The 27,345-nt window shown below is 47.1% G+C and overlaps 1 protein-coding gene across 3 annotated transcripts in view; it reads left to right on the forward strand.

The window, feature by feature from the left end:
* Positions 1-27,345, forward strand: part of SGIP1 (SH3 domain GRB2 like endophilin interacting protein 1) — a 54,508-nt gene that overhangs the window by 720 nt on the left and 26,443 nt on the right. For all 3 annotated transcript variants that reach the window (XM_027694314.1, XM_027694315.1, XM_027694316.1), the window contains exons 2-11: positions 12,443-12,506; positions 15,394-15,418; positions 18,176-18,232; positions 18,689-18,743; positions 19,654-19,829; positions 23,081-23,092; positions 23,731-23,742; positions 24,631-24,655; positions 25,038-25,089; positions 26,411-26,496. In XM_027694314.1, the coding sequence (XP_027550115.1) occupies positions 12,443-12,506; positions 15,394-15,418; positions 18,176-18,232; positions 18,689-18,743; positions 19,654-19,829; positions 23,081-23,092; positions 23,731-23,742; positions 24,631-24,655; positions 25,038-25,089; positions 26,411-26,496 (564 nt within the window). The remainder of the gene's footprint in view (positions 1-12,442; positions 12,507-15,393; positions 15,419-18,175; positions 18,233-18,688; positions 18,744-19,653; positions 19,830-23,080; positions 23,093-23,730; positions 23,743-24,630; positions 24,656-25,037; positions 25,090-26,410; positions 26,497-27,345) is intronic.

Consider the following 27,345-nt stretch of genomic DNA (forward strand, 5'->3'; position numbering starts at 1 on the left):
GGTGTTCTCAGACCTGAGCTGTGCATCCTGATGGGGTTTGGTGTTTTTAGCTGGATGGAGGAGCATAATTTCAGTAGGAAACAAGGAAATTGGAAGTTAAAGTGATTTTTGCAATGTCGTGGCACTGGTTTGGAGATGCAGGCTCTGGGGAAGGGGAATGGGTGTTGGGTTGAGGCTTATTGGAATAAAAAAGGAAACGTGAAGGAAATATGGGCTGAGGCACAAGATGCTTCAGGGAGCGTTGGGGGACTGTGTCTGATCCTGTGTGGGAAAAGCCTCTGGGCATTACAGGAATTTTATCCTATGCCGTCTGTCTCGACCGTATGTAAAGCTCTTTTTTTTATCATTTATTTTTTTAATACCTTCCGGAGTAAAATGCAGGAAGGGATTATTTTAATTGCATTTTTTTTAGCAGAATAGATACTTCAGGGCCAAGGAGATTGGAATATCTATATTTTTTTGGTTTTATGGCCCATTGGTGGCAGCAGCAGGGCCTGTCTCGGCAGAACCACATCCAACCTCGGGCTTGCGGCGCTGCCAGCACATGAACCAGGCAGCTCCCGGCCTTCCCGAGATGACAGGCAGAAATTGGGCTGCCTCTTGGTGTGTCCCTGGAAATCAGGGTCTGCTGCCCTGCTCGAATTAACCTGGGAAGGCGTCAGGCTTCCCAAAACCAGGACTTCTTGTATTGGTTTAAAATATTTACCTAATCTTGGGAATTCAGGTGTAGTCATGGCCATGTGCGGACACACAGGAATGGCTTCTCCCTGGGTTTTTTTTTTTTGTCTTAGGAAAATGAGTTTGGTTGTCCTTTGATATGAGGAAGTGCCTTCAGTGTCTTCTCTAATACTGATTAGCAAAAGAGATTTTAATTTTAGCCCATGACATCAAACTCATCCTACCGTGCCGACAGACACGGCACGTTGGAAACCAGGCACAGCCTGGGCAAGAACAGGGTATTGTAGAGAATATGTCATTAACAACGTGGCTTCTCTCAAAAATTCCTGTATTTATGAAGGAATTAATGTAGAAAAATTGAACTTGGCCTGTTATAACCTTGGTTTGGGTTATTTAATTAGTTTTGAAGCTTGTTGGGGGAAGTCAGTTGGTCTTTTTAGGTTCTTTTGGGATTTGGGTATTTTGTTGTGGAGTGGTTTTTTTTTGTTGTGATTTTTTTTGTTGTTTTATTTTTATTCCTTGAGTATTTTTACCTTGCTTATGGAATGCCCACAATGTGCTGCTGTGCAGGAGCTTTGGCCACTGTGACCGAGGGCAGGGGGTGCCCAGCCCTATAGTGGAGGTGGCATCCAGCTTGTTGTGTTCTGGCAGAGGTGGAATCACCTTTCATGAACCAGCCTTGCGCTTGGAAAAAAAAAAAAATACTAGTCATAAAAACTGACTTAAACTGCTTGAGAAGTTGTTCCTCAACTACTTGATGCATACGGGAACCTAGAATGGAAATGAGAAAATTAGAAGAAATGATTGCTGCTTTTGATGAGTTTTAAATGGTTGGAAGCTGGTTGTATTTGTGGAAGAGTGGAACTTCTATCCAAGATCCTACTGAACAAATGCACTTCTTAGAGGTGATTTATTTTAATATAAGAATGGTTTTAACATGCGCAGTTTAATTTGATCTGAAACTTTTAAACTCATACAAAATGCTGGGAGTTCCCTACAGTAAATATCTTAAAGGGATTTTATTATTATAATGAATTATTTAAATGACTTGTCTGGCCAAAATGTTGGACGTTGTGCTGGAAGTGCAGGGGGAGCTGGGCTTGTGATAGTGCAGGGTGTAAGGCCACCCAGCATCACCCATGGCCAGCAGGATGAACCTGGCTCAGCTGATGGTATTGGATCCTGTTCTTTGGAAAGAAGATGATTTGGCTCATTGGGAATGGTGCAGAATGAGCAATTTTTACTGGTTATGGTCCTTATTCATATGGAATATTTCTTCGTTCTCTTGGTAGATGAGGGGAAAGAGCAAGTTTTTCACTTTATGATTAAAAATCACAACGATACCTAAAATAACTGTGGATGCTGTTTTAAGAACCCAGTCCTTGCTGGGAGGAAACCAAACCTGTGCTGTGTGGTGTCTGAGCCACCAGAAGAGGATGGTCCTCCCCCTCCATGTCACGGGGGGTGGATGAGTGTTGCCGTTGCCCACCATCTGCGCTGGGGATGGACTTTCTGTGCTTGGCCTTGCTCAAACACGCGGAAAGGAGATTTTGGGGATGGGGATTAAACCCCATTTTGTGCTGGAGAGGTCCCTGCATGTGTGGCTGTAGATGTGAGAGGTGTTTAGATGTTCCCTTTGATTGAAAAACAACTCTCCAGTCCTCGGAAATGCGCTGGGTGTGTCGTCGAGGTGAACAGCCGAGCACAAGAACAAGTTTGTCTCCTTTTTTAATCCCTCTGTTGCTTCTCCAGTGTACTGAAGGCGTTTTACACAGCTTAATTAAGTTTTGAAATCACTGCTGCACCATGTCACTCGAGCCAGAAGCTCCACAATGTGTGGAGAAATTAGACAATGACGTGGCAAATGCGAGCAGCCAAGGGTATTTTGGAGAGGGTCATTTCTTCTTCTATGGGAGATGGTCCCTGTGTTTTTCCAGACCCCAAACCAGATGTTTGCTGGGGAGAAGCCTTCTCAGAGTGGGAATTTCTCTGTAACTCTCTTCTTCAGGCTTTTTGCACCTCTTTCTGGGAAGTTTGGTCACTCAGGATGTCCCATCCCTGGAAGTGTCCAAGGCCAGGTTGGATGGGGCTTGGAGCAACCTGAGATAGTGGAAGGTGTCCCTGCCCATGGCAGGAGGTGGAATGAGATGAGCTTTAAGGTCCTTCCCAACCTAAACCAGTCTGGGGTTCTATGACTGATCACATCCAAAATGGTAAAAACCTTCTTGAATCATCTTTTAGCACCAGTTGTCTCCAGCCTTTTATTTTCATTGTGCTGAACAGACAGAATTGGGACCAGAGGCATCTAATGTCACATTAAAAAGTCTTTTTCTTGATTAGGCAAGAAAATTGACTTTATTATATTTTAGGTGATCTTGTTTCAGTAAATGGTGTATTTGAATGTGCTCAGTGTTGTCTGTGGGACTCGGTAAGGAAATGGCCTGATAGAAAAATTTGTTTTTTGAGAATGCCTCAAACCTCCTGCTGGCTGTGAACATAAATTCAGGCATGGATGACAAAACCATCCTGGAAAAATACATGGAGCCCATAAACACTAAATTAGGACCTGTATTTTTCAACATGCTTTTTGAGCAGAAACCCGTGACCAAGCTTGAGCTTGCAAAGAAAGTCAGGGCTGTGGTGTGGTTGGGCATCTCCATCTCTGTCCTCTGAGGTGGAAGAGGGATCTACTGGAACCTTCTGCTGAACTGACAGGCCTGGCATTGGTGAGGAAAGCAGTTTTTTGTGAATGCAGGAGAAGATTTTTTGACCCTTCTGTTATGCCCAGCAAAGGGTGATGCTGAGTCTAAGCCAGTGGCTTAGCTCCCCTTGTAGCCCAAAGTGGGTAGAGGGATGAGGACATCCCACAACTTCTCAAGTTCGAAGATGTGCATGAAGCCTTTTGGGATGTGTTTGAAGGGCTGATGCAGGGGGCGTTGAGTTCCCAAGGATGAGATATGTAGAAATGGAGGCTTGGGAAGTAAAAAGTTTGGAACAGGAATGAGAAGGAGCTCTGTAGCTCTTGGTTTTGAGGTTCAATAGCAGGACGTAGGGCCTGTGTGTCCAGCCCAGAGCTGCTCAGGTGATGGTGATGTGCTCCCACACTGCGTTGTGGTGCTCCCAGAGATGTCTCATGCACTCTGGGATAGGGCTGGACCAGAAGAGCATCCCCATCAACACAGGTTGAATTTGTTCATCAATCTCTACTTAATTGGGGGAAAGAAACTCAAATAATTCCTTTTTTCAGGCATTCAAACCCTTCCCACTGAGCTGGTTTGGGTTTTTCAGCTCTAGTCCACTGGCAGTATGTCTCTTCCTTCTGAGGGAGAGGAGAGAGCAATGGCTGCCACTCAAAATTCACAAAGGCCCCACCCAAACCTTCCAAATTTGGAAAATGTTTTGTACTGAGGCTGGTGGTACTTGCCAGTTAAAACCCAGCTGGTGCCAACGTGGTGGTGGTGAGAGTTTCAACCAAAACATGGGCAAGGTGGCAAAACCTGAGGTTTCCCTTGCACCTGAAATGTTCAGTGGAATGGAGGGGTAGAAGCAAAATGCCAACAGGGTTTTATTTTGAGAAGAAAGGATAGAAAATATGGGAAAACTCAACTGCTTCATGTGATGCAGGTCTGCAAAACTCCTCCTTGAAGTGAGCCCCAGTTTAAAATGTGCCCTTGGGCATCTCGAACTGCTGCCCAAACATAGTAATCTGGGTTTCTCTGCCAAGGCAGAAACTTTCTGCATGATTCATTGGCCTTACTCAGATTTTAAAGACATTGTAGTAGAAAAATACAGGTTAAATCAGGTGTTTAGTCACCTTGAACCTCCATTCCAGGGTATTCTGTTAAAGGTGGAAAAACATGGTTGGTGGACCCCGACCCACTACTGGGATGGTAGAGGAGCAACGTGAAGGAAAAAGTGGAAAGGAGGGGAAGGCAGAGCTCCTCCCCAAACCAGTGACCTGGAACTGTTTGGATGCCCAAAACCTGTCACTAAGGATCCATCTGCCTTTGGGAAGCGATGGGGGTGGGATGCTGGCCATCTCCCTGCCTGGACTGCCAGCAAAGCTCATGTCTGGTAGCATTCCCATTTTCCCTGCTAGCCAATTATTTTATTTCTTTTTTTTTAATTTCATTCAGTATATTTAAATTTTTACATGTTTGGTAGGAAAAAGGCAATCTCTGGATGCTGTGCAGGTGGTTTATTAGAGGAGTGAGTTGCTCACGTGCAGTGCAGGAGCACAAAGTGGGGCCCTGTTTGCCTTGCCAGCTATTGAGTAGCATCAGCTCTTTGTTTTTAACCAAAATTTGCTTGCAGGCTGATGTTTCTGGGGGCTTCCGAAGGTTCTTTTGCTTCATCTGTGTGAATGGAAGAGGATCAAGGCTGGCAGTAGTTACAGCTGCTGGTTTTTTGCTCTTGCAGCCTCACAGAATGATTTATTTTTAATCTCCAGTTTAGTTTTAGGTGGTTTTTTATTTTAGAGTGTGTGCTTTCCTGGGAGCCAGAGATTTTGGGACTATCCTTCAGGAGCAGGCATGGAATTCCTACCCTGTCCTATAAATCCCTATCCCCTCCCCTGGCGCCAGTGGGCTTTGTTGCGGGGGTGGGAAGGGGAAATTCCCTCCCACATCCCTGTTTACACTGAATTAGTGCTGATAATGATGATAATGTTTAAAGAAGTGAGATACCAGTGCTGAAAAACTCCTCCTGTATTATCTGAGAGCCATTCCTTGCCCATCCCAGCCTTGGAAAAGCACTCATAACACTGGCACATCTTTCTTGGTGTTTAAGCTATGATTCTTTTTGTGTGTATTTTGAGGGGTTTGTTTAGTGATGTATTGGGGGGGGAAATCTCTTAAAATTCTCCACCCACGAATTGCAGGGAATTTAAAACATCAGCTAGAGATTAGTATCACGTGTAGGATGCCTGGAAATAATCTTGCAGGGAGGTTTGGGATGGGTTGGGATGAGGAGAATGGAGTTTCACATCCTGCCCTTGTCACCTGCTTCAGGTGCTTCAAGGATTTCATGCAACCCCACAAATATATTGGTTTTCTAAAGTTGGATTTGTAGAAATCATTGAAGATGCACCTTGTTATTAGAGCTAATCAATAATCCTAGAATGGTTTGGGTTGGGAGGGACCTTTAAAGCTCATCTTGTTCCACCTTCCACTAGTCCAAGATGCTCCAAGCCCCATCCAACCTGACTTTGAGTGCTTAAGGAGGCTGTTTAAGTTTATTAATAAGAAGATAATTTATACTGCATAAGTAATTAATAGTAAGGTCATTTCTGCTTCATGTTTACCTGACTCCTTTCACCTGGGGACCTCAAGCTCCTCTGCAGGGACACAGATGGGTGGAAGAAGCTCTGTCAGTTTTTTTTTCAAGCCCTGCCTGGAAATTAAACCTTTCTTTGGGTCATGTCTCCTGCTTCTATTTTTAGTTCCATGGTTAATCACTGCTTTAAAATCAAGGTGCTCATTTGGCAGATCGTGGGAGGAACAGGACAGTTAAGGGAACTGGAGAGAAGTGTTTTGTCAGGCTTCATTTTGGGTGTAAATCCTCATCATATGCAAATGTGAATATTGCAAATATTGGTTTGGATAAGCAAATTCAGGGCAAGCGATACTTTTCCCTGGTAACTTGCCCAGAGTTGTACCTTGTCCCCAAGGAAGTGACTCCTGCATCACACAAGTGACAAAAGCCACCCTGACAGCCCAGGTCTCCTGTTTTCCTCCTAGGAAATTGGGAGTGGGAGTTGGAGGGTCACAGGTGTCCCTGCAGTGGGGTGGCTGGACAGTTGTTTTAGTGTCACACCCAGGCAAGGGTTTAGGTGGGTTTAATAAGTCCTTATGTTCTGCATAAACTGTACAACACCAAAATTGGTGGGTTTTCCATAAATATTGTCACAGTAGTTGCTGGGAGTCTGTGGTGTGTGTGGAGGTGATGGATTTTAAGGAGATGCCTTTAACAACTGGGCTGTGAGATAGGACAGGCTGTTGACTGAGGAGCAGATGGAATGGCAAAGCCTTGTGAAGAAAAGGAGAGATTTACAGTGAGATTTTTTCCTAGGGGGGAATACCAACATGGGGTATTCATATTTAGCTATATTTTAAAATATATTAATATATATTTGTACATATAATGTATGAGGGTTCCCCCTGGATGTGCTATGTGAGCCCAGTGCCCTCCTGCCTCTGGAAGGAGCACTGTCTCCTCCCTTTCTTCATACACCAAAAATCCCCTAAAAATAGAAATCTAAGTGTCATTTGGGAGGGAGAGCCTGTCCTGGACAACTTCTTAAATAGCACAGCAGCCTTTGGAGGCACATCTGGTGTTCCTGTGTCTGTGCCAGCCAGGAATGAAAGCCACAACTGTCTCCAGCTTTAATTCCTTGATAGTATTGGAGGAGATGTTTGTCCCGTGGCCCTCAGTTGCTGCACACTCGGGATCTCAGAGCTGATATTAAAAATCTAATCTTTGGGGAAAGTAGGCGGTGAGAGATTCCTGCAGCTGCTTCACTGAGGTTGGTGAGTAACCTGTGAGCACCAATTTGCATCCTTCTGGTATTAAACAGTTCTGGGATGCTCAGCTCCTTTGCAGAAGGATGAATTGATGCCCTGTTTATTGGGATGCATCCTGCTGATGCTGCCCTTGATTTTAAAGACAGCCTTTAGCTGCTAGCCCAGCAAAGCTTTGCTTTGGGCTTGGGCCTTGCTCTGTGCCATTTATTCCATTTATATATGGAATATAAGTACATTCCCATGGTTTGAGGTGTATTCCCACATCCTGGGGCTGCAGTTAGGGGCTGGGGTCTTGTTCCTGAGCTGCAGGTACATGAGGTATTTGAACTGCCTGCAAAATGAAGGGGTTGGACTAATGCCCAGGCAAAGGTTTTTTTATCTGGGTATATTGAAATGCCAGGAAGGTTCAGGTTAGATATTAGGAAAAATTTCTTCACTAAAAGAGTTGTCAAGCATTGGAACAGCTGCCCAGGGCAGTGGTGGAGTCCCCATCCCTGGAGGGATTTAAAAGCCATGTGGACATGGGTCAGTGGTGGCCTTGGCAGTGCTGGGGGAATGGTTGCACTTTATCTTGGAGGTATTTTCCAACCTAAATGGTTCTGTGATTCCAAATCAGCCAGTATGTTCTCCCTCACTGTGCTGAGGGTGTGCAAAGAGCAGGTTTTGACTCCAGGGCTCTGGCGTTTTGAACTCCTGGCCCCAACTACTGCAAATGGGTATTTGGGAGTTTGCAAAGGGAAGAAAGTGCAGACCCATGGGAAGGGGCAAGATGTGCAGGTCCCAGGAGCCCAAACCCCTGTGGGTACGTGGGGATGGACACTGGACACATGTCAGCAGCCACAAACCCAGAGGTGGCCACAGGACTTCTTCTAATTACTTCACATCTCATAGCTGGAATATAGTGTTTGTTTTTAGAAAGGTGTTGGATGTTAATTCAAAATCTCCTTAGGCAAAGTTTGCCACAACCTGATCAGGGACTTAATTACTGTCACATTGGAAATCTGACTATTTTTGAGTCAGCCACAGGATCTTGTGTTGCCTCTGTCCTTTGGAGTGGAGATCCCTCACCACTGCATATCCATTCCTGGGTAGGCACTTGGACCCCAACACAGCTGTTCTAGATGTAGTTCTGGAGCTGTGCTGGATGGACAATCTCCTGCAGGTGCCCATCTCCATCTGCTCCAGTTTCCTGGCTGCCCTGCTCCCTCTCCCATCAGCCACGTGCCAGCCCAGGGGTCACCCAGGCTGAGCAGGACCAAGACTGAGTGTGGTGCCAACTCTCTGTTCCTCCTCAGCATGACTCTGCTTGATGGTGGGGCTTGGCTTTACTACATAACTTTGGATCTCCTTGATGTGACCAAGACCACCATAGCTGGACTCCTCAGTGGCTGGTGACATGTACTGCATCTCAAAATTCTATTATTTACAAGGCTCAACCTCCTGGGACTTTCACCCAGGACCAAACAGTCCTATTGTAGGAGAAAACAATCCCAGAGCAGTAACTTACGATGTTTTATTTTGTTCAGGCTTATTTGTGATTTTGTTTTAGGCTCTCAAACACTGCTAGTCCTCCAGTGTCTTCCAACTGAAATTTCTGATAAGGACCAAATTTTTCAGCGTATATTTAAAAACAAAAAACAAACAAAACCAATGACCAAGTCCACAATTGTTGTTGCTCACTTTTGTTTTCAAGTATTTCTTTTTTCCTGAGAGCCACAGCAAGATGCCAACAACATTCCGCTCTGGCAGCGAGTGATAGAACTGTAGTGAGGCCACCACCCCTTTTCTCTCACTATTTTTTTTTTTCCCCTAAAGGGGAGAAACTATTGTGTGTGTGGAGGACTGTAATCATGGAATCATCAAATGGTTTGCATTGGAAGGGACCTCAAAGCCCATCCAGTCCCACCTCCTGCCATGGGCAGGGACACATTCCACTAGACCAGGTCGCTCCAAGCCCTGTCCAACCTGGCCATGGACACTTGCAGGGATGGGGCAGCCACAGCTTCTCTGGGCAACCTGTGCCAGGGCCTCACTACCCTCACAGCCAAGAATTCCTTTCCAATATCCCATCTAACCCTGCCCTCTGATAGTGGGAAGCCATTCCCCCTCATCCTGTCCCTGCAGGCCATTGTCCAAAGTCCCTCTTCAGCTCTCCTGGAGCCCCTTTAGTCACTGGAAGGGGATCTAAGGTCTCCCTGGAGCTTTTTCTTCTCCAGGCTGAACAATCCCGAATTTCAAGGTGATGGGTTTGTTGCTGGAGCCTGATGGCACTGCAGCAGGCACAGGGAGCAGCAGCAGAGCTTGTCTACTGAAGGATTTGTGCTACAACCCTTTCCATGGTCTGCAGGGCTGGGCTGGTGCAGGATGAACCCTTTGGCTGCCACAGGAGTGGTACCATCACTGCCCAACTGCCACTTGCTGGTGTCCCTCGGTCTCTTCTCCAGAATAAGGTCTGTAATTAGACTTGTAAATGAAAGTGGTTGAAATATTCATGACTTTATCAAGGCAGTGTGCAGAGGGCTCCGTTTTTCACTGCATTATTGAGGCCACTGAAAGGCTGGTACTGCGCTTTAATGCAGAGGTTGGTATAGGTAAAGCATTTTATGTTATGAACACATATAATAATTACAGATAAAGTGAACAAAACCAAAAATAACATGGACTGAAGCAGTGTGGCTTTTCTGCTACAGAGGATGAAGCAATTGAGAATCTCTGGGTTTGCAATGGACCGAAATGCCCGTTTTCATGTCAAATACGCCACTGGTGGTAGATTCAGGCTGCTACATTTGAGGCATGGCTGTTTGGGTATTTATTTGGGGCTTGATGTGGTTATACCCTCACTTCTGAAAACTTAATTTACTGTTCAATTTTTCCTCTGAATGTGGCTCAGGTTTTCAGTAGTGTTGTCTTACCTTTGGCTCTGTCTTGCTGAGCAGAGAGAGGGCTATTATTTCTTTAGTAAAGTGGGCCAAAACCAGAGTCCTTTGGCTATGGAACAGCACATCTCTGGACTCAGCAAAGGGATTTGGTAGGAGCTGCAGGTTTGTGTGTGGTGGGGAAAGCAAGTTGTTCAAATCCAGCTCTGAAAAACCCACACACAACCAAACCAAAAGAAAACCAAACTTAATGGTGACTATTTCTTATTGCCCTACCCTATTCTTCTCCCTTCCTTCTTTCCCTCTCCCCACAGGTACTTTGGTCTTGAGTCTCTGCCATGGCCATAGATAATATTTATCTCTGCACAGATGAAGTAGAACTAATTTTGAGCATTTTTTTCTTTAGTTTTCCTAGAAGAGCATTTACAGTCTGTCTCTCCTGTTGGAGAGGTGTGTTGCTTATGAGTTCCATCCTCCTGAGTGAGTAACTCTTTCTCCATGGACTTCCCTCAATATTTGGGGCTCCAGAGGCAACAGCTGCTCCCACTGCATGGGGATGGAGGGCAGGGGACTGGATTTGGAAGAACAGGGTTGTTTTTCTTCTAGAGGTGTGAAGTCTTTGGCGTAGAAAATAAGATGTTGGTAATTCTCAAGAAAACACTATGAAGCTTTACATATTTTGAAGTAGTAGTTCCTGTTTCTCAGATGCCAATTCTTGGTTATACCAAGGAAAAAAAGATAATAGTAAATTAAATATGAATTATACCCCACATTGGCATGTTTTCTTTCATGCTTTCTTCCACACTTTCAGCCTTTCTGCTGCTTCACTGACTCTTCTCTGCTGTCTGTCCCACTTACCATCACCTTTTCTCTTCCAGCAGTGGATCTCTTATCCTGTGAGATTCCAATGTATCCATAGTGTCTCCATGTAGCATTCCCTCCATGGACAAGATCTTCTTATTATTTTTAAAATAATTGTTCTTGCCAGGACAGGTTTTATCTTCCTTCAGCTACTAAAAACAGCTGAAAGGAGATTTAAGGCCCAGGGTGTGCAGTACCTTGGTGTGCACAACCCTTGGCTCAGCCCTTGCACCACTGGATGGGGCGTTTCACCATGTCAGGGGAGACACGAGCTCCTTTGAGCTGCAGCCACTGAAATTCTGGGAAAATTCTACTCCTGGAAAATCACTGTGTCATACCCCACTGACCTGAAGACCTTTCTGATTTCTCCATCAGGGCAGTCATTGCCTTGCCCTGCGCTGACAGTGGGGTTTGGTGGGGGACCTGCTCCCACTGGCTCCCAACAGCCATCTCCAAAGGAAAATGTAATTTTTGTTCTCCCTTTCCTAAATATCCCTTTTTCCCCTCAATCATAATCATAACCGCTTCAAGCAGATGGTGGGCCTATTATATAACTGAGCAGAAGGCTGTGTTACAAAATTTAGCCACATTGGGTGCTGCTTCAGATAAGACTAAACAACTCATTTCTGGGGGTTTTGGCCTTTCCTGTTCTATTTTGAGTTTGGAGGATGAAGTTATTCCAGGGGGGAGATTAATGGGAATGTTCCTCTGTTATTAATGACTCGTCTGAGTCCTGAAGAAAGTAGGAAAGATGAAAGGCATGGATATAGTAACACCAAAACTGTCCATGAAGGTGCAGGATGAGTCTGTGGATTCCAGCTGCTTGTGTTGCCCTTGACAGCTGGGACATATGGATCCCATAGGCTGGGGATGGATGAGCAACCTGGACTAGTGGAAGGTGTCCCTGCCTAGGAACGAGATAAGCTTTAAGATCCCTTCCAACCCAAACCAGTCTGGGATTCTGTAAAAAGAGGGAGAAGCTTGGAGAAACCCACTCTCCTCCATCTGGCTTCCAAGTGTTGTGGTGGTGGCTGATGCCCTGATGGGCTCTGGAGCTTCCAGGACTTCCCACTTCCCATCTGGCTCCAGCATTACTGGTACCAGGCATCATTTCAAGCACTGTGCAGATCAAGAATCACCACAGAAGATAACCAGCCTCATGGTTTAAACCGTTTTTTAACACCAAAGAGGGGTTTCCCCTCCATGCATTAGAGCCCACACGCAGCATGAGGGTGTGATTAAGACAGAAAGCTTAGGAATATTAACTGTGAAATACAACCCCACACGCTGGGATCAAGTTAATAAGTGTTAAGTGAACAAATAAATGGCATAAGCAAATGTACGCACAACCTGCAAAGTCCTGCTGGCAGCTTCTGGGGTTTGGCTCTTTCCTTGTTTAACCTTATTTATGGATTACAGCCAGCAAGGGAATAAGGAACCTTTTGGAGGATTTACTTGAAGTGTTATATTAATATTGCATTTCTTTTGTGTTCCTTGTACCCACAGGATTGAAAAAACGTACCAGGAAGGCCTTTGGTATACGGAAGAAAGAAAAGGACACTGATTCCACGTGAGTCCATGAGATATAAATCACATTAATGTATAATGATGCCAGGGAGGAGTGGATGCCGCTGTACCAGGACAGGCAGGAAGCTGGGCCATCACAGGCATTTATTAGATCAAGTCTTTAATAACAAATACATTGAAGCTGCTTCCCCTTGTACATCCAGTGGCCAACAAATCAGGGGTTTCCTCGGTGTTGCTGCAGAGATGATCAAGCAGGTTCTCTGCCTGTGTGCGATTTACGGTGACAGTGAGTGGTGATCAGAGGAAAACTACTCCTCTGAGAGTTTCAGCAGATTAATCTCTGCCCAAACTACTAATTTGCCTTGTCTGCTGAGCTCTTTATAGATGCCAATTCAATTTAAACAGATGCTTGTGCAGGCAGTGAGGCTGTGGTGGGGAGGGGCTCTGTGGCTGGGGCAGGCTCAGGATGATGCGGAGCAGGGGGCTGATGGAGCACAAGATCTTTTGCCTCTGCTGTGAGAAATAATTTTGCTTTCCAGGAAAACATGTGGGGGCGATCTTCCGGTATCTGGCAGGGGATGCTCTGTGTGGGTGCAGAGCTGCTGGTGGGGTGCTGATATCAGTCCTGGGATTGTTCTGGAGAAGGGTCTGGAGCACCAGGAGCAGCTGAGGGAGCTGGGGGGGGCTCAGCCTGGAGAAAAGGAGGCTCAGGGGGGACCTTCTCACTCTCTGCAACTCCCTGACGGGAGGGTGGAGCCAGGTGGGAGTCGGGCTCTGCTCCCAGGGAACAAGGGACAGGATGAGAGGAAATAGCATTATCTCAGACCAGGAGAAGCTTAAGTTGGATATGAGGGGAAATCTCTTCATGGAAAGAGCTGTCAGGTATTGGAACAGGCTGCCCAGGGCAGTGTTGGAGTCCCCATCCCTGGAGGGATTTAAAAGCTGTGTGGATGTGGCACTTGGGGATGTGGGTTAGTGGTGGCCTTGGCAGTGCTGGGAATGGTTGGACTCCATGGCTTTCCCAACCTCAATGATTGGCCACCACTGCTGTGGCTTTGGGGTAGATGTCCCAAAGCATTGTGACAAAGGAGCCTGTGCCACCCATAGCCTGGGAACAGAGCAGGAGAAAGGCAGCAGGGAGCCTCATTCCTGCATCTGCAGCCTCATGCAGGTGCTTAATGTCTGGCACAGCAGACACTCTAAGGTTTCTTTTTATTTCATTTAGATTTGTTTTCTTGAGCTGTTTTATGTCTTGGTGGCTGGGGGTTTGGAGGTTTCCTGTGCAAAGGGACATCTGCAAGGCCTGGCCATGCACCTGGGGCCATGGTGTCCCTGGTGCAGGGCTTTGTCTGCTGCAAAGAGGGGACCAAAAATAGGGGGACACGGAGCACATCTCAAAAGAGGGTTGTGCAGCACCGAGCTGTTCTCCAGCTGGCAGAGAGCAGCTTGTCACTGGGAATGGTGGCATCCATCCACCAGCCAGGCAATCAGCGGGACAACCAGGAGCTCCAGCCATGTATGGATTCACCTATAATTTTTCAGAAGGATGGGCAGGAATCAGCCTGCTTTGATTTTCCGCGAGAAGGGGAAACAGAACGCGACAGAGCCGGATCTCCCTCCTGCCTTACCCAGCACCGCACTTTCCATGCCTGCTCTGTCCTGCCCTTCCGAGCGGCTGTGGGAGCCAGTGGCATGGGAGATAAGGAATCCCGGGGTGCTGGGGGTGGGAATGAGTTCGCAGAGAGGCCACTGTGGAGGACACTGCAATTAGCACAGCAGTGATTAGCACGGCGCGGGGTCACGGCACGGTCACAGCCCCGGACGGCTCTGAGCGCTCTCCAAATCCCCCGTCAGGGTTGGGAGGGGCATTGGGAGAGTAGTGGGCTCTGACAGGCCCCCATCACCCTCTGCCATGGCCAGGCCACCACGGCCCCCGGTCCTGATGGTGGGCACTGTGGTGATGGTGGCTCTGGAGGTGCTGCCTGGTCCTGGGGATCTGCTGGAGCTGCAACACTGTAGTGAGAACCTTTCACCTCTTCCCTCCACCTGATGAGCAATGATAATCTCCACAGCAATTCCAACCAGGATATGACCAGGTGACATCCCCTACATGGGGAGGAAACACAGAAGCAGAAGAGATTTTTGCTTCTCCCAAAGAGTTTCAGAGACCTTTGTGCAAAGAGATTAAGCAGAAGATTGGAGAGATGGGATGCAGATATGTTTGAGTTGGAGAAGTCCAAGGAAAGGCATTATTCCCTGCCAAAACAAACAGCTCCCAACGGGGTTACCATGATGCCCTGAGTCAGACATGAATTGGTGGCAAATCCCTGGCAAGGCATAAGACTTGGGAGCACGTGGGAGGTGGAGGAGCCCGTCTGGATTCCATAAACATTTGTCTTCACTGAATAACTTAGCACCCCTGGGCAGTGTTGAAATGTGGCTGTGGAGCTGCCGTGACCGAGCCCAAATCCCATAATCAGTTGTGGATTAGGATCCCTGAGGAGCCTCATCAGTTTTAAAATCCATTCCAAAGAGAAGTAACTGTCCTTCTGGCAGAAGAAAATTCTCGAAATTACTGTAGAAATGGTTTTTGTCTTCTGCAAAAGGATGTAGAGCTGGAGCAGGGGCGTGGCCATGGGATGGGTGCAAGGAGCCAGCCCAACTCCTTGGTCAGGACAGACCATCAGCAGGAGCACTTTATCATTAATAAACATAAAATTTGTCATCTGATAATGAGAGGACAATGGTTCTGAGACCATTGGGTGGGTTTCACAAGGAGCATGTGGGACAGTTAATTCAAGTTTGCTGATAATTTCATAATTACAACCATTGCTGCTGTGGATTCATTAAGAAAACCATTTCCAGAAGTTAATTAAGCATTGGTGTGGTTTGGGCACTAACACAGCTCTGTTTCTTTCTGTTCTTTGTAGGGGTTCACCAGACAGGGATGGCATCGTAAGTATTGCCCAGACCCCGGTCCCACTCCTATTGTGGCCCCTAAAGTGTCACTTCCCCCACCCACCACCATCTGCATTTTCTGAACAGTCTCCTCATTTCTGTTTAATATAGAAAACAAATTTCAGTAAGAATCTCTCTTTGAAATAATGACCTATTCTAGGTTTCCTGCAAAATTAACACGAAGAAAATAACAATACAGGGAGATCTCAGGAGTCCCAGGGGCAGAGGGACCAGGTGTCCTACTAAAACCCTCCTCATCCTTGTTTCCACTCCTGCTAATTGGCTTGGGTCAGATTTGCTGTGTGAGGAGTTAAGGGGAAATTGTCAGAGCAGCTGTTTCCAATATCTATTTTTATTTTCTATATTAACCTGAAAACAAGGAGATACTTGAGGTTTTTTAATTATTGCTGCTTTTATTTCTTGTGTTAGGCAGAAATGTCCCTGCTAGGTCTGGGTAGTAGATGGACCGTGTCTCCTTTAGCCATTTGATATCAATAAGTCAGACTGGGAGCGTGCTGGCTTTATTTTTCAAACAAATGATGTTAAAATTTCACGTTAAAAACGAGCCCCTTGGGAGGCTCAGCAAGGAGAGCAGTGCTGGGGTGTCTTTTCAAAGCCATGCAACAGTTAAGGTACCAAGCTGCTTCTTCCAAGGGATCACTTTTTTCCCCATCTAACCCCAAATTCTTGGCTTTAGGCTTGCCCTGTGTCTGTAAACTTGTTCAGAAATAGAGATTAAAAAATCAGCAGCTCGGGCAACACTTTAACCAGGGCTCTATTCAGCAGTGGTAAATGAATAAATAACATTAACAGGTTCAGTTTCAGCTGTGTCAGGGAGGTTCAGGTTGGATATCAGGAGGAATTTTCTCATGGAAAGGTCAGGCACTGGAAGGGGCTGCCCAGGGAGGGGGTGGAGTTGTCCATCCCTGAAGGTGTCCAAGGAATGACTGAACGTGGCACTCAGTGCGCTGGGCTGGGTGACAAGGTGGGGATTGGGCACAGATTGGACTCAATCTTGGAGGGCTTTTCCAACCTTAATGACACTGTGAATATACAGAGAACAGCCCAGAGCTGTTCCCTCTGCCACAGAAATGCCTTGGGCAGCTTTTCTTGCCAGATGTGGGTGCAGGGACCTCAGGTGAACTCAGGTGCCCTCTCCATGGGGCTCCTACTCTTGTTTGCCAAGTGGCTTGTTGTTTGAGGGGGGTGCAGGGCAGGGTCTCCAGTGCTCCAGCAAGCTGAAGGATGCAGAATTGCAATTTTTGGGGGGTATAATGAAGCTACTGAATGCATTTGAAGCAGGGGAATTGGAGATGAAGACACTGAATATAATTTTTCCTCCTAAAACATGTTCTCCCCATAATGTTTGCAGCCACTGGAGTAGCCAAGAGGCAAATCCTCCAACTGCTGAATAGAGCCCCCAGTAAAAACTGTGCTTAATCCTAATGGAGCCACAGCTGAGCCCTCCTTTCCTCATAAATCAGTTTGCTAGTTCCTTGTAGCTTATTTTTGTGTATTTAAAAAACCAACGACCAAGGAGCAGAGACTTTAACCCTTTTTCTGCCACCCCCCATCCCTTGCAGCAGCCCAGCCCTCATCCCAATGATCCATCTTGCAATAGCAAACCTGAGAGTGCGCGGGAAGGAGGAAATAACTCGGTAAGGAAAGCAGAGCTCGGTTCACAGCTACCAAAGGGTTCTTAAAAACAGTGAGTCCTTCTTGGTTTGAAACCCAGAATACAGAAAAATACTCTTTAGGTTCACCCAGGATGTATGTGGGTTGGTAGAAATGGGGTTAAATGGAAACCAATGGGGGAAAAGCAGGAGTGCCATGGAACAGCATCCAGAAGTCCCACAGAACAGCATCCAGAGGATGTTTCTTCATCCTTGAGCCTCTCAGGAAGCTGCTCCACCCTTGGGCAGTGTCTTGAGGTCTGATGGGTAAGATATAGAGGGTGAGGGTGCTGGGTCCAGCCCCAGGCCAGTGCATTGTGTCACACCCTTGGCAGGGTGCTGGGGTGAGGATGCTCCCTCTGGCAGCTTAAGGGAACTGGATTATCCAATTTAGGTGTCCAAAATTGAGCCCAGCCTAAGGTGAGTCCCCACTGACATTGCTGTTCAACTGGCTGTGGTGGCCAGTGGGAGCTCTAGGTGGGTTTTGGGTGCCCAGAGCAGACCAGCAAAGAGTCCTTCAGGTGATGGGTGCCCAAAGCCTCCTTCCAAACCAGATTCCCTTGATCCAAAGCAGCAATAACCTCTGTGTTTGTTGGTGTGTCATGACATGCACTAACATGTCATCCCAGACACCTCTCACTGCTCCATCCTGGCATCACCGTGGGCTGGGGCCATAAATCCTGGCACGTTGGGTAACAGAAACGGAATCCTTCATGGGGGAGGTGTTTGTGTCCTGATAAGGTGTGGCGTTACCTCTTGCTTGACAGGCATCGAGAGCCCCCACTGCCACCAGCTCTCCCCATGGGCTGGAACATCTCAGCACATGGAGAAATGGTGCCATTTGGTGCTTTTCCTTAAGAAATGTTATATTTTCAGCTAATGAATGTTCCAAAACCACCCTTTCATCTCTCTGGTATGGGAGACCTTCCAGAAACGGGGAATGGTGTTCTATCTCACTGATGTGCACGTGTGGAAGTTCCACAGTGGCATCCTAGCCATGCCAAGGCACAACTACAAGATATGATGTCTTCTTGTTTCCTTCATTTAAAACATAGAAATTTTCTTTTCCAATGTGTTGCAGAAGAAGACAAATGGAGCCCCGAATGGATTTTACGCGGAGATTGACTGGGACAGATATGTAAGTGTCCTACAGATCTTCCCCTCATCCAGCACCTGCACAGATCCTCGTGGGGAACTCAGGCTGTTCCCACACACTGATTTGGGGCTTTTTGGGTGATGTCTGGGTGTCAGTTCTGTCCAGACTTCCATTTCATATCTGCAAGTCAATCAGGTTGTATAAAACTGCCCAGAAATGAGGTGGCTCTGAGGAGCTCTGTCCTGGCCAACAGGATGTTGTACTTTATCCAAAGAAAACCTTGGTTTACAACCAAGAATTAAAAATGCTTTCCTGCAAAAATTGAGCACTGCAAAATTAATTGTGAACTTTGAAGGCTGTGCCACAGCACAGGTTGCCTTTGCTCTGTGTAGCCCCAGGGGCTTGAGCTTTGCTGGACATCACTTCCCACAGGAGGAAAGAGCTTCTCCAGCTTTCCAGGAACAGAATTAATATTCCTAATTCTATATTCCTACTCAGAATTCACCTGAGCTTGATGAGGAGGGATACAGCATCCGACCTGAGGAACCAGGCTATATCCTTTATTGTTGGCTTTGTCTCTTGGGTTACAAACTGTAAGATGAGCTGGGGTTCACAGGCAGGCCACTGGCTATCTTTATTTCATTTTTATTATTTATCATTATTTATTTCCTAATTTTTATTTTTATTTTGAGCTATCATTCCACAGCTAAAACTAAATTCCAGAGGGAGTTACCTGAGGCATTAGAACAGAAGGTGATTTTAATTGCCTTTGTTCCACTGATGTGGAATGAGGAAGCGTGAGGAACATGGGAGCATCCCAGTGGGATGCCCCGTGGAAACCACCATGTCCACCATCAGCCTGGAGAAAAGGAGGCTCAGGGGGACCTTCTGGCTCTCTGCGACTCCCTGACAGGAGGGTGGAGCCAGGTGATGGTTGGGCTCTGCTCCCAGGGAACAAGGGACAGCACAAAAGGAAATGGCCTCAAGTTGTGCCCAAGGAGGTTCAGGTTGGATATTGGGAAAATTTCTTCCTGGAAAGGGCTGTCCAGCCCTGGCACAGCTGCCCAGGGCAGTGGTGGAGTCCCCATCCCTGGGGGGATTTAGAAGCCATGTGGATGTGGCACTTGGGGACATGGGTCAGTGGTGGCCTTGGCAGTGCTGGGAAGGGTTGAACTTGGTGATTTTAGAGGGATTTTCCAACCTGAACAATTCTGTGAAATCCAGATGTGGATACAAACCCCTGCTGGGCTAAACCAGGGCTGGAATTATCCCTGTGAATACCACTCCCATGTCTTCTGCCCATACATGGATGAAGCAGTGAAAGATGACAGCAGGAGGATTCACTCCTGCCCTTGGGCATTTGGGATAAGCATTTGGGGAACACCTGAATCCTGCTCTCCAGGGAGGCTTCAGCCTTGGAGTGCCCGGGAAGCAGAAGGAATATTTCTTTAACTGTGCTCTACCTACCAAAGGAAAGCACTTCTACTCCTCAAGTGAATCCGAGGAGGAAGAGGAGGCGCACAAGAAGTTCAACATCAAGATCAAGCCCCTGCAGGCCAAGGATGTCCTGAGAAGCGCGGCCACTGTGGATGAACTGAAGGCCTCCATAGGCAACATTGCACTTTCTCCATCCCCTGTGGTGAGTCCTGTGTGTTTCGCTCTCTCCTGCAATTCCAAGAGCAGTGGTGTTCCACAGGGATCATCCCAAGCACGTGGGGAGCTCTGCTTTCTGTGCTGATGCTCCATGAAATGTTGAGGTGGAGCCTCTTCTCTGCCTGGGTGAGAGGCCACTTTTGTAGGAATTCTTCTGGCTGCTTGAGCTGCAGCCACTAAGGTGGAAGAGTTTCGGATTCCAACCAGTTTAATGTTATTTTTTTCCCCCTCCTGAAACACATAACAGGATCTTAAAATGCAGCTTTCTCGTGAGGTCTCAGGCCTTGATTTGGGAGTCGGGTTAGCAGGTAGTTGATGAGGTCCATCACAAAAATTTCTCAGCTAAATTATGGAGGAGGGAAGGAGAAATGAGATTACACTGTAGTCTTACTAATGCCTTTGGAAATGCCTAAAAGTGCTACATATAAACTATAAATGAACATGAACTGTATATATTCACATCATGCTATTGTGGCTTCACATCATGCTTTGGGTTGACACTATACTATAAATTAATATAAGCTATAAATGAAGTGTTATGTATAAAGCATAAACCCAAGGAAGTGACTGGAGCTGAGTCAGGGGAGGTTTAGGGTGGACAACTGAAATCAGGATATGTTATTCCTTTTTTTCCCTTTTTCCTCATTTTTTTAATGTAGTCATCATTCAGAAGGTAAAACAGAAGGGTCTTGTCCTGCTTCCCAGGACAAGGAAAGTATCTCGGGGTTTTCACACTGCCATAGGATGTTAGAGGGACATTTCTCACCCTGGGGGTGAATCCAGGTTCCTGGAAGGAAAGGTCATGTCTTCTTAGTCCCTCCTGGTATAAATACTATCACCCTCTGCTTTTTCTAAGGCTTGTTAAGATTTCTGTTGTCTCACCCCAATCTGTTCAGCCGTGAAAAGATTGGGTTTTGGTCTTTCAGTGGTTTTTAGTGTGGGCTGTAATGTCTTTCCAGACGATGCTTCCCATGATTTATAAATAACCTGTATCTGAAGCGTGAATGAATCTCAAACCCGAAGCAAAGATGAAAGAAAATCAGTGTATTTTATTTCTTCTTCCTTTTCTGTCTGTTGGCATTCAAGGGTTAGAAATTGCAGTTGGATGCTTTGAGAAGCACAAAAAAAAAAAGAGGGGGGGAAACAACCCCAAACCCAACAATTAAAATAATAATAATAAAACAGCAAATGCAGCAAAGTGGGACAGTTTGAGACTGGCAATTATTTGCCAAATAGGCAAATAATGATTGCAAGATAATTATACTAAATATAGGAATAATTTATTGTGAAACCAAGCAAATTTTGGGTTTGCAGAGTGATGACCTCAGCATTTTGTTGCACATGTGTATGTATATAATGTAGGTGACATTTGGAGGAGAGAGGAAAAAAATGCAATGTTTTAAAAATTGGATAAGGAAAGCACTAAGAATTTATTTAAGGGGTCGAGTCTGTTTGTTGCTTAGATTTCTGCATCCCTTGCAGGGATGCTGCAAGTTGGGAAAGTGTCCCTACCCGTGGCAGTGGGGTGGGAACAAGATGAGCTTTAAGGTCCCTCCCAACCCAAACCATTCTGGGATTGAAAGATTTATTAAGGAAAATTTGGGTGGTCACACTAAGCTCCTGACAGCGCAAAGATTCTTGGTGATTTTAATTCTCATTGATTAAATACTTGAAGAGTTTTGCGCTGATATATGAGGATTAGGCTGTTGTGATCAGCATCTCTTCTGCCCTTCACTTTCTCCAGGAAAACCAAATTCCCACAGAATGTGAATTTTGCTAAGTAGGATTTTTGTCTCCTCTTTTCCATGGTGTTTTTCCTGCTGAGGTGGGGGGATTTTGCCATAATTTAAGAAGGGTTTAGCCCCTGGGGAGGAGGATGCCTGTGTGATGTGGTCCAAAGGCTTTGGGTGCTAGGTTAGGACACTGTGTTGTGCCTTGGGATAATCCTTGTCCCTGGCAGAGCTCGGCCTTGGGCTGGAGCCTGTTCTTCTCTGTAATGCAGTGCAGACATGCTCAGGGAAAAGCCCTGTGCCAGGCTGGACAGAAGGATCCATGCTGCTCACCCATGTGGGGGTCCAAAATCCGGTGTAGGGAGCCAAGGTGTGCAGATGGGGAGTGAGCAGCATTGCTGCCAGGCACTCCTGCTCTCCGGATTCTGGCACATGCCACTGCTCTCACTGCCCAGGAAAGTACCACTGCCCCAGGCAGAAGCTGGCTGAAGCAGTTTTGCATCCACAGGGGTTCCATGCTTGGCTGCCCGGTCCTTGTCCTGGGCTTGTCTTCCCTCCAAAACCAGCTGCAAAGCCCTGCTCTGGCATCACATCCTCTGGAAATAGGGCACTGGGGTGGTAGACCATGGAATCCCAGACTGGTTGGGTTGGGAGGGACCTTAAAACTCATCTCATTCCAGCCCCTGCCATGGGCAGGGACACCTTCCACTATCCCAGGCTTCTCCAAGCCCTGTCCAACCTGGCCATGGACACTTCCAGGGATGGGGCAGCCACAGCTTCTCTGGGCAGCCTGTGTCTGTAGTCCCTGTCCTCCCCACCCCTTTGGGGTGTGAATTCTTGTGCTTTAAAACTTAGAAACAAGAAGAAAACTGGAGATTCTGGTGTAAACTGGTGTCAGCTGCTCCCTCTGTCTGAAGCCCAGTAGCTCAAGGTCCATTTCTGGTGCAGAAGATCGCAGGTGGTGGTGGCATAACCTGCTTGTGCCATGTGCCCCACCGGCACAGCCCAGATGCTTCAGAACTCCCACCTGCATCTCTGCTCCTGCTGGCTTTGGTCTTGGCTCCATGAAAACTCAGACCCAGGAACAAGGACTTTGTGAGAAAAACAGTGACTGGCTTAAGATGATGAGTAACATCCTTAAACTTAAGCACTTAAAAACACCATTTCTGCCCCTCTGACTTTTCTCCCACACGGACTCTTCCAAGGAATGAAGTAGGCTGAGAATGGCTGTTGCCTATAGCCAGTGAGGCCTGTTAGTGATAAAACAAGTGAATTGCTTCTATAAGATGGCTCAGATAAAAGTTTTATATTTCCATATGCTCTCCTTCTGTCCAGTCTCCCAGCTGGATGGGTGACAGCCTGGCTGGTGCACTTGCGACCCTCTGCTTTGCCATGTCTTTAACCTGATGCTTTGGTCATAATACAAATCCTTAATTTCTCTGTTGCCCTTTTGAGAAAATATCTTATATTCTCGTTCTTTTTTTTTTCTCTTTCTGCATTCTTTTAGAGGAAAAGTCCGGTAAGAAACACAATTTTTATCTCTACTTTATCTCTAATACTTTAACCCAGCCTTGCATCCTCTCATTACACAGTGCCTGTTCTGCACATCTCTAGAGCTGAAATGGAAAATGTAAATAACAAATCCTGCCCTTCTAGAATGATGTTTAATTTCCTTTACTGTTGACTTAGAACATTTAAAAATAGAGCATTTAAAAATAGAGCTAAGCGGTCTTTGCTTTGAGTGTTCAGTCTGGGGGTGTAGTTTGGGTGAAAGGTGTTTGGACAAGATGCGTAAGGGCACTGTTTTATCTGTGGATTGTGGCACATTCAAAGGTATGAGAAGGCAGAAAACCCATCTGTGATCCATCACTTCTGTGGTTCCTGCATGCAGAGGGGTTGGTTTCCCCAAGAGGACTGAGCTGCCAATTATTCCGAGCCCAAAGTGGGGAAATTCACCCAATTTCCGGGGTTTGGGTTACCTCTGGGTGACCAGGTGACCCACAGGGTGTTGTGCTCCAGTGGTGGGGGCTGTGTGGAGGAGAAGCCCACCCGGTGCAGCAGTGACAGAGGGGTATGATGGGCTCTGGGGGACTTGGGGTGCTGACCTGTCACTCTCTGACCAGGTGTCTCTTCTCTCTTCCTTCTCGCTGACCGCAGCGGCGCAGCCCGGTAAGGACCCACTCCTTTCCCCTTCCTCCTGTCCTGGGAATGGGAGTGCTGCAGGGGGCTGAGTCAGTGCTTGCTGGGAATAGGGAATGGGGACTGGGTGCCAGTGCCACTACTTACCCTGCTGTGTGACCCCAGGTGATGGTGGGATCAAGGGGATCGTCTCCCATTGTCTGTTGATAATGCAAAGGGGCCCTCAGTGATAGGTATTCTCTAAGGCTCATCCTGCATCCTTGCAACCTTCTGGAGATCCTGCTTGTGGTCCTGGAATGTCCCCACTGACCCCCTCTGGTGGGGCTCCTGCTCCCCTCTCTGCTGCACAGCTTCAATTCCTCTGATGGGGGGGATTTGGCTTTGGAACAAGCTTCCCAAGGCCAGTGCTGGGGTCCCCATCCCTGAAGGGATTTAAAAGGTGTGTGGATGTGGCATTTGGGGTCATGGGTCAGTGGTGCCCTTGGCAGTGCTGGGAGATGGTTGAACTCGATGATGTTACGTGGCTTTTCTAACCTAAATTATTGTGTGTGGGGAGGTGTGTGTGATGTGGCAAGAGCAAGGATTTAAATTACTAAAATACATTATTAGATTGATTTGCAGATTATCAAACATAAGGATTTGGGGTTTGTGCCATTATTAATGGGGTGAGGGTGTAAGTGACCCCTCCCAAGGCACTGGTAGCTGGGATGTCTTCAAAGGCAGAGCTGCCAGTGATGGCTTCACGTGGCTCAGAAACCTCCTGGCAGGGTTGTCTGCTCTCTGTATTTCAGCCACATACAGTAAATGTCACTTTAGACAATTCCTGCCATGTCTGCTGGGCTGTTTTGCTCCTGGGTGACAATTGGCATGTGCCTATGTTCCTGTGCATCCCACTTACCTCTGTGTTTCTGTTTCCAGGGGACAATTAAAAGGAATTTATCCAGTAAGTATCTTCTGCAGCCTGGAAAAACAGTCAGTGCAGTTGGTGGAGGTGTTTGGGGGGGAGGGCAAGGGAGTGGGGAAGGTTTACTTTAATGTAGTCCTGGTAGAAATGATGACACCCAAAAGTTTTCCTTAAAATACCATGTAGGACATTCTTGGGGTACCTGGAGTGTACTACAGGGAGTATAGTGTGCTATAGCAGTGCAGCTCCCTAGTTCACTGCTCTACAGAAATAAATCTAAATTAAAAAGCAGGTTCTTTGCTGGGGTGGGATGTGTGCCATGCTGATGGCACACTGGGTATGAGCCCTCCTGCCAGCACAGGGTCTGGGAGGAGTGGGCAGGGAATGACTCTCACCCTGTGCTGTCTGTCCTGTGCCACAGGTGAGGAGATCACACGGCCCCGGCGCTCCACACCAACACCAGACCCTGCCAGGTCAGTACAGAGCCCCTCAGTGGGATTATCCAACGCATCCATGTCCAGGCACATCATCCCAATGTGGGTTTTGAGCATTCCATGGGCAGGTGAACATTTACACTGTGCTGAATGTGTTCTCCTCCAGGTTTTGATCCTTTATCACTTATATCAAGGTAGGGCAAACCCAGAATAAAGAGCAAATTCACTGGGTGTTTGTTACCCTACAACTATTACCAACCCATCAGTGAGCTGAGCTGCTCCAGTTTGGCTCATCAAAGGCACCACTGCAGCAACATCACTTTTATAGCCTTTTAGGCTCCTCAGATAGCTGAACATCTGTGTTTGGCTTTAAATACAGTGAGAAAATGCAGGATGCAGCAGGCACAGGTAGAGTTGGGTCCATGGGCTCTTTGTTGGATTCTGGAGAAGATAAGGATCCAGAGAGACCTTAAAGCACCTTCCAGTGCCTACAGAGGCTCCAGGAGAGCTGGAGAGGGACTTTGACAAGGAATGACGGGACAAGGGGGAATGGCTTCACACTGCCAGAGGGCAGTGGTAGATGGGATAGTGGGAAGGAATTATTCCCTGTGAGGGTGGTGAGGCCCTGGCACAGGTTTCCCAGAGAAGCTGTGGCTGCCTCATCCCCAGAGGTGTCCAAAGCTGGGTTGGATAGGGCTTGGAGCAACCTGTTCTAGTGGAATATGTCCCTGCCCATGGCAGGGAGTGGAATGGGATGGGCTTTAAGGTCCTCCCAATCCAAACCAGCCTATGATTCTGGCAGAATTGAGAGGCTGTGATGGTAGCGGCACCCCCACTTTCAGATGCACAGTATCCATCCTTGTGCTCCTACAAGAGCAGCAAGGACATCCACTCCTGGAAGCCACCTTGAGCCTGATCAATAGGGAGAGCTGACAAACGTTGTGCTGGGGGGATATATCGATCTAGAAAAGCAAACACACAAGTTTATATGGAGTAAAGCCAAGTGTCACTGTGAATGTGCCCCAGGTAGCTGCAGGGCTCGACTCAAGGTGTGTTGGACCAGAGTGTGGTCCAGACCCTTGACTATTTTTATTAATCCTTTCCCATGCAGTTTTGACTAATCTTGAACCAACTTGAACTGTCCCAGCAGCTGCTCTGACACTACAGGGTTGGCACCACAGTGCTATAGCCAGTGCTACCACTGTCCTTCCCTTTTCACTGCCCAAACCCCCGTGTTTGCCCAGGTCCTTGTTAGTCTGAAATGTAAACACTCCCTGAAAATATTTGTATTTGCTACAAACTCTGGGTTTGAGCACAAACCTGATCCTCATGGCTCCTCTGTGCTTGTCTCATCCTGCAGCAAGAAAACAGGGGAGGATCCTGCTGCACTGGCTCCACTCTTCGGGCCCCCCTTGGAGTCGGCGTTTGAGGAGCAGAAGCTGGACGGTGGGCTGGGGACATGGGTGGCATCTTCTGGCAGTGCCCTGGGGACAGCTGGCAGCATCCAACTCCAACTCTGCCAGCAAGCAGGGCAGTGATAGGACAAGAGGAAATAATCTCAAGTTGTGCCCAAGGAAGTTTAGGTTTGATATTGGGGAAAATTTCTTGATGGAGAGGGTTGTCCAGCCCTGGCACAGCTGCCCGGGGCAGTAGTGGAGGGATTTAAAAACCATGTGGATGTGGCACTTGGGAACATGCTGGATGGGACTTGATGTTCTCAGAGAGCTTTTCCGACCTAAGCAATTCCCTGATCAGGTTCCTAACCAATTCCCTGATCAGGTTCCTAACCCTCCTCTTAAAGAAGGAAAAAGACAAAGCTAAAGCTGAAGGCGAAGGGCAGGTGACAGGGTTTCCAGTCTGGGGTTAATACGGGTTAGATAGAAACAGAGCAAGTGTTTAAGTCAATTAGTTAATTATGTGGTCTGGGACAGATCCTGACAGGGAACAGCTAATGAATATCAAAATTATTGACTCTCAAATCAAACCATGGTTATACCAAGCCCCTTGATGCTCCCCAGAGTGGGGGGGGGGGGAGGGAGTTTAACACCACCCCAACACCTCAGATCTGCCTTTAGTGAAATAGCAGGATGCTGGATGGAGCTGTTTGACAATGCCTCCAGTCTCAGGAAGATGCTATTTCAATAATGTCATTTTTTTCCCCAAAACCAGTGTTTGCTTGGCATAGAGACACTTTGCTCCTCCCCAGGCTTGACTTTTCCCAGCTTTCCCAAAGTGCAGTGATCTTGCAAGGCTTGTTTTCCTCAAAGAACAACCCCATTCACCCTCTGGAGCAGG

The sequence above is a fragment of the Neopelma chrysocephalum genome, unplaced genomic scaffold (assembly GCF_003984885.1).
Source record: "Neopelma chrysocephalum unplaced genomic scaffold, ASM398488v2 Primary Assembly neopelma1_97, whole genome shotgun sequence".
Lineage (NCBI taxonomy): Eukaryota > Metazoa > Chordata > Aves > Passeriformes > Pipridae > Neopelma > Neopelma chrysocephalum.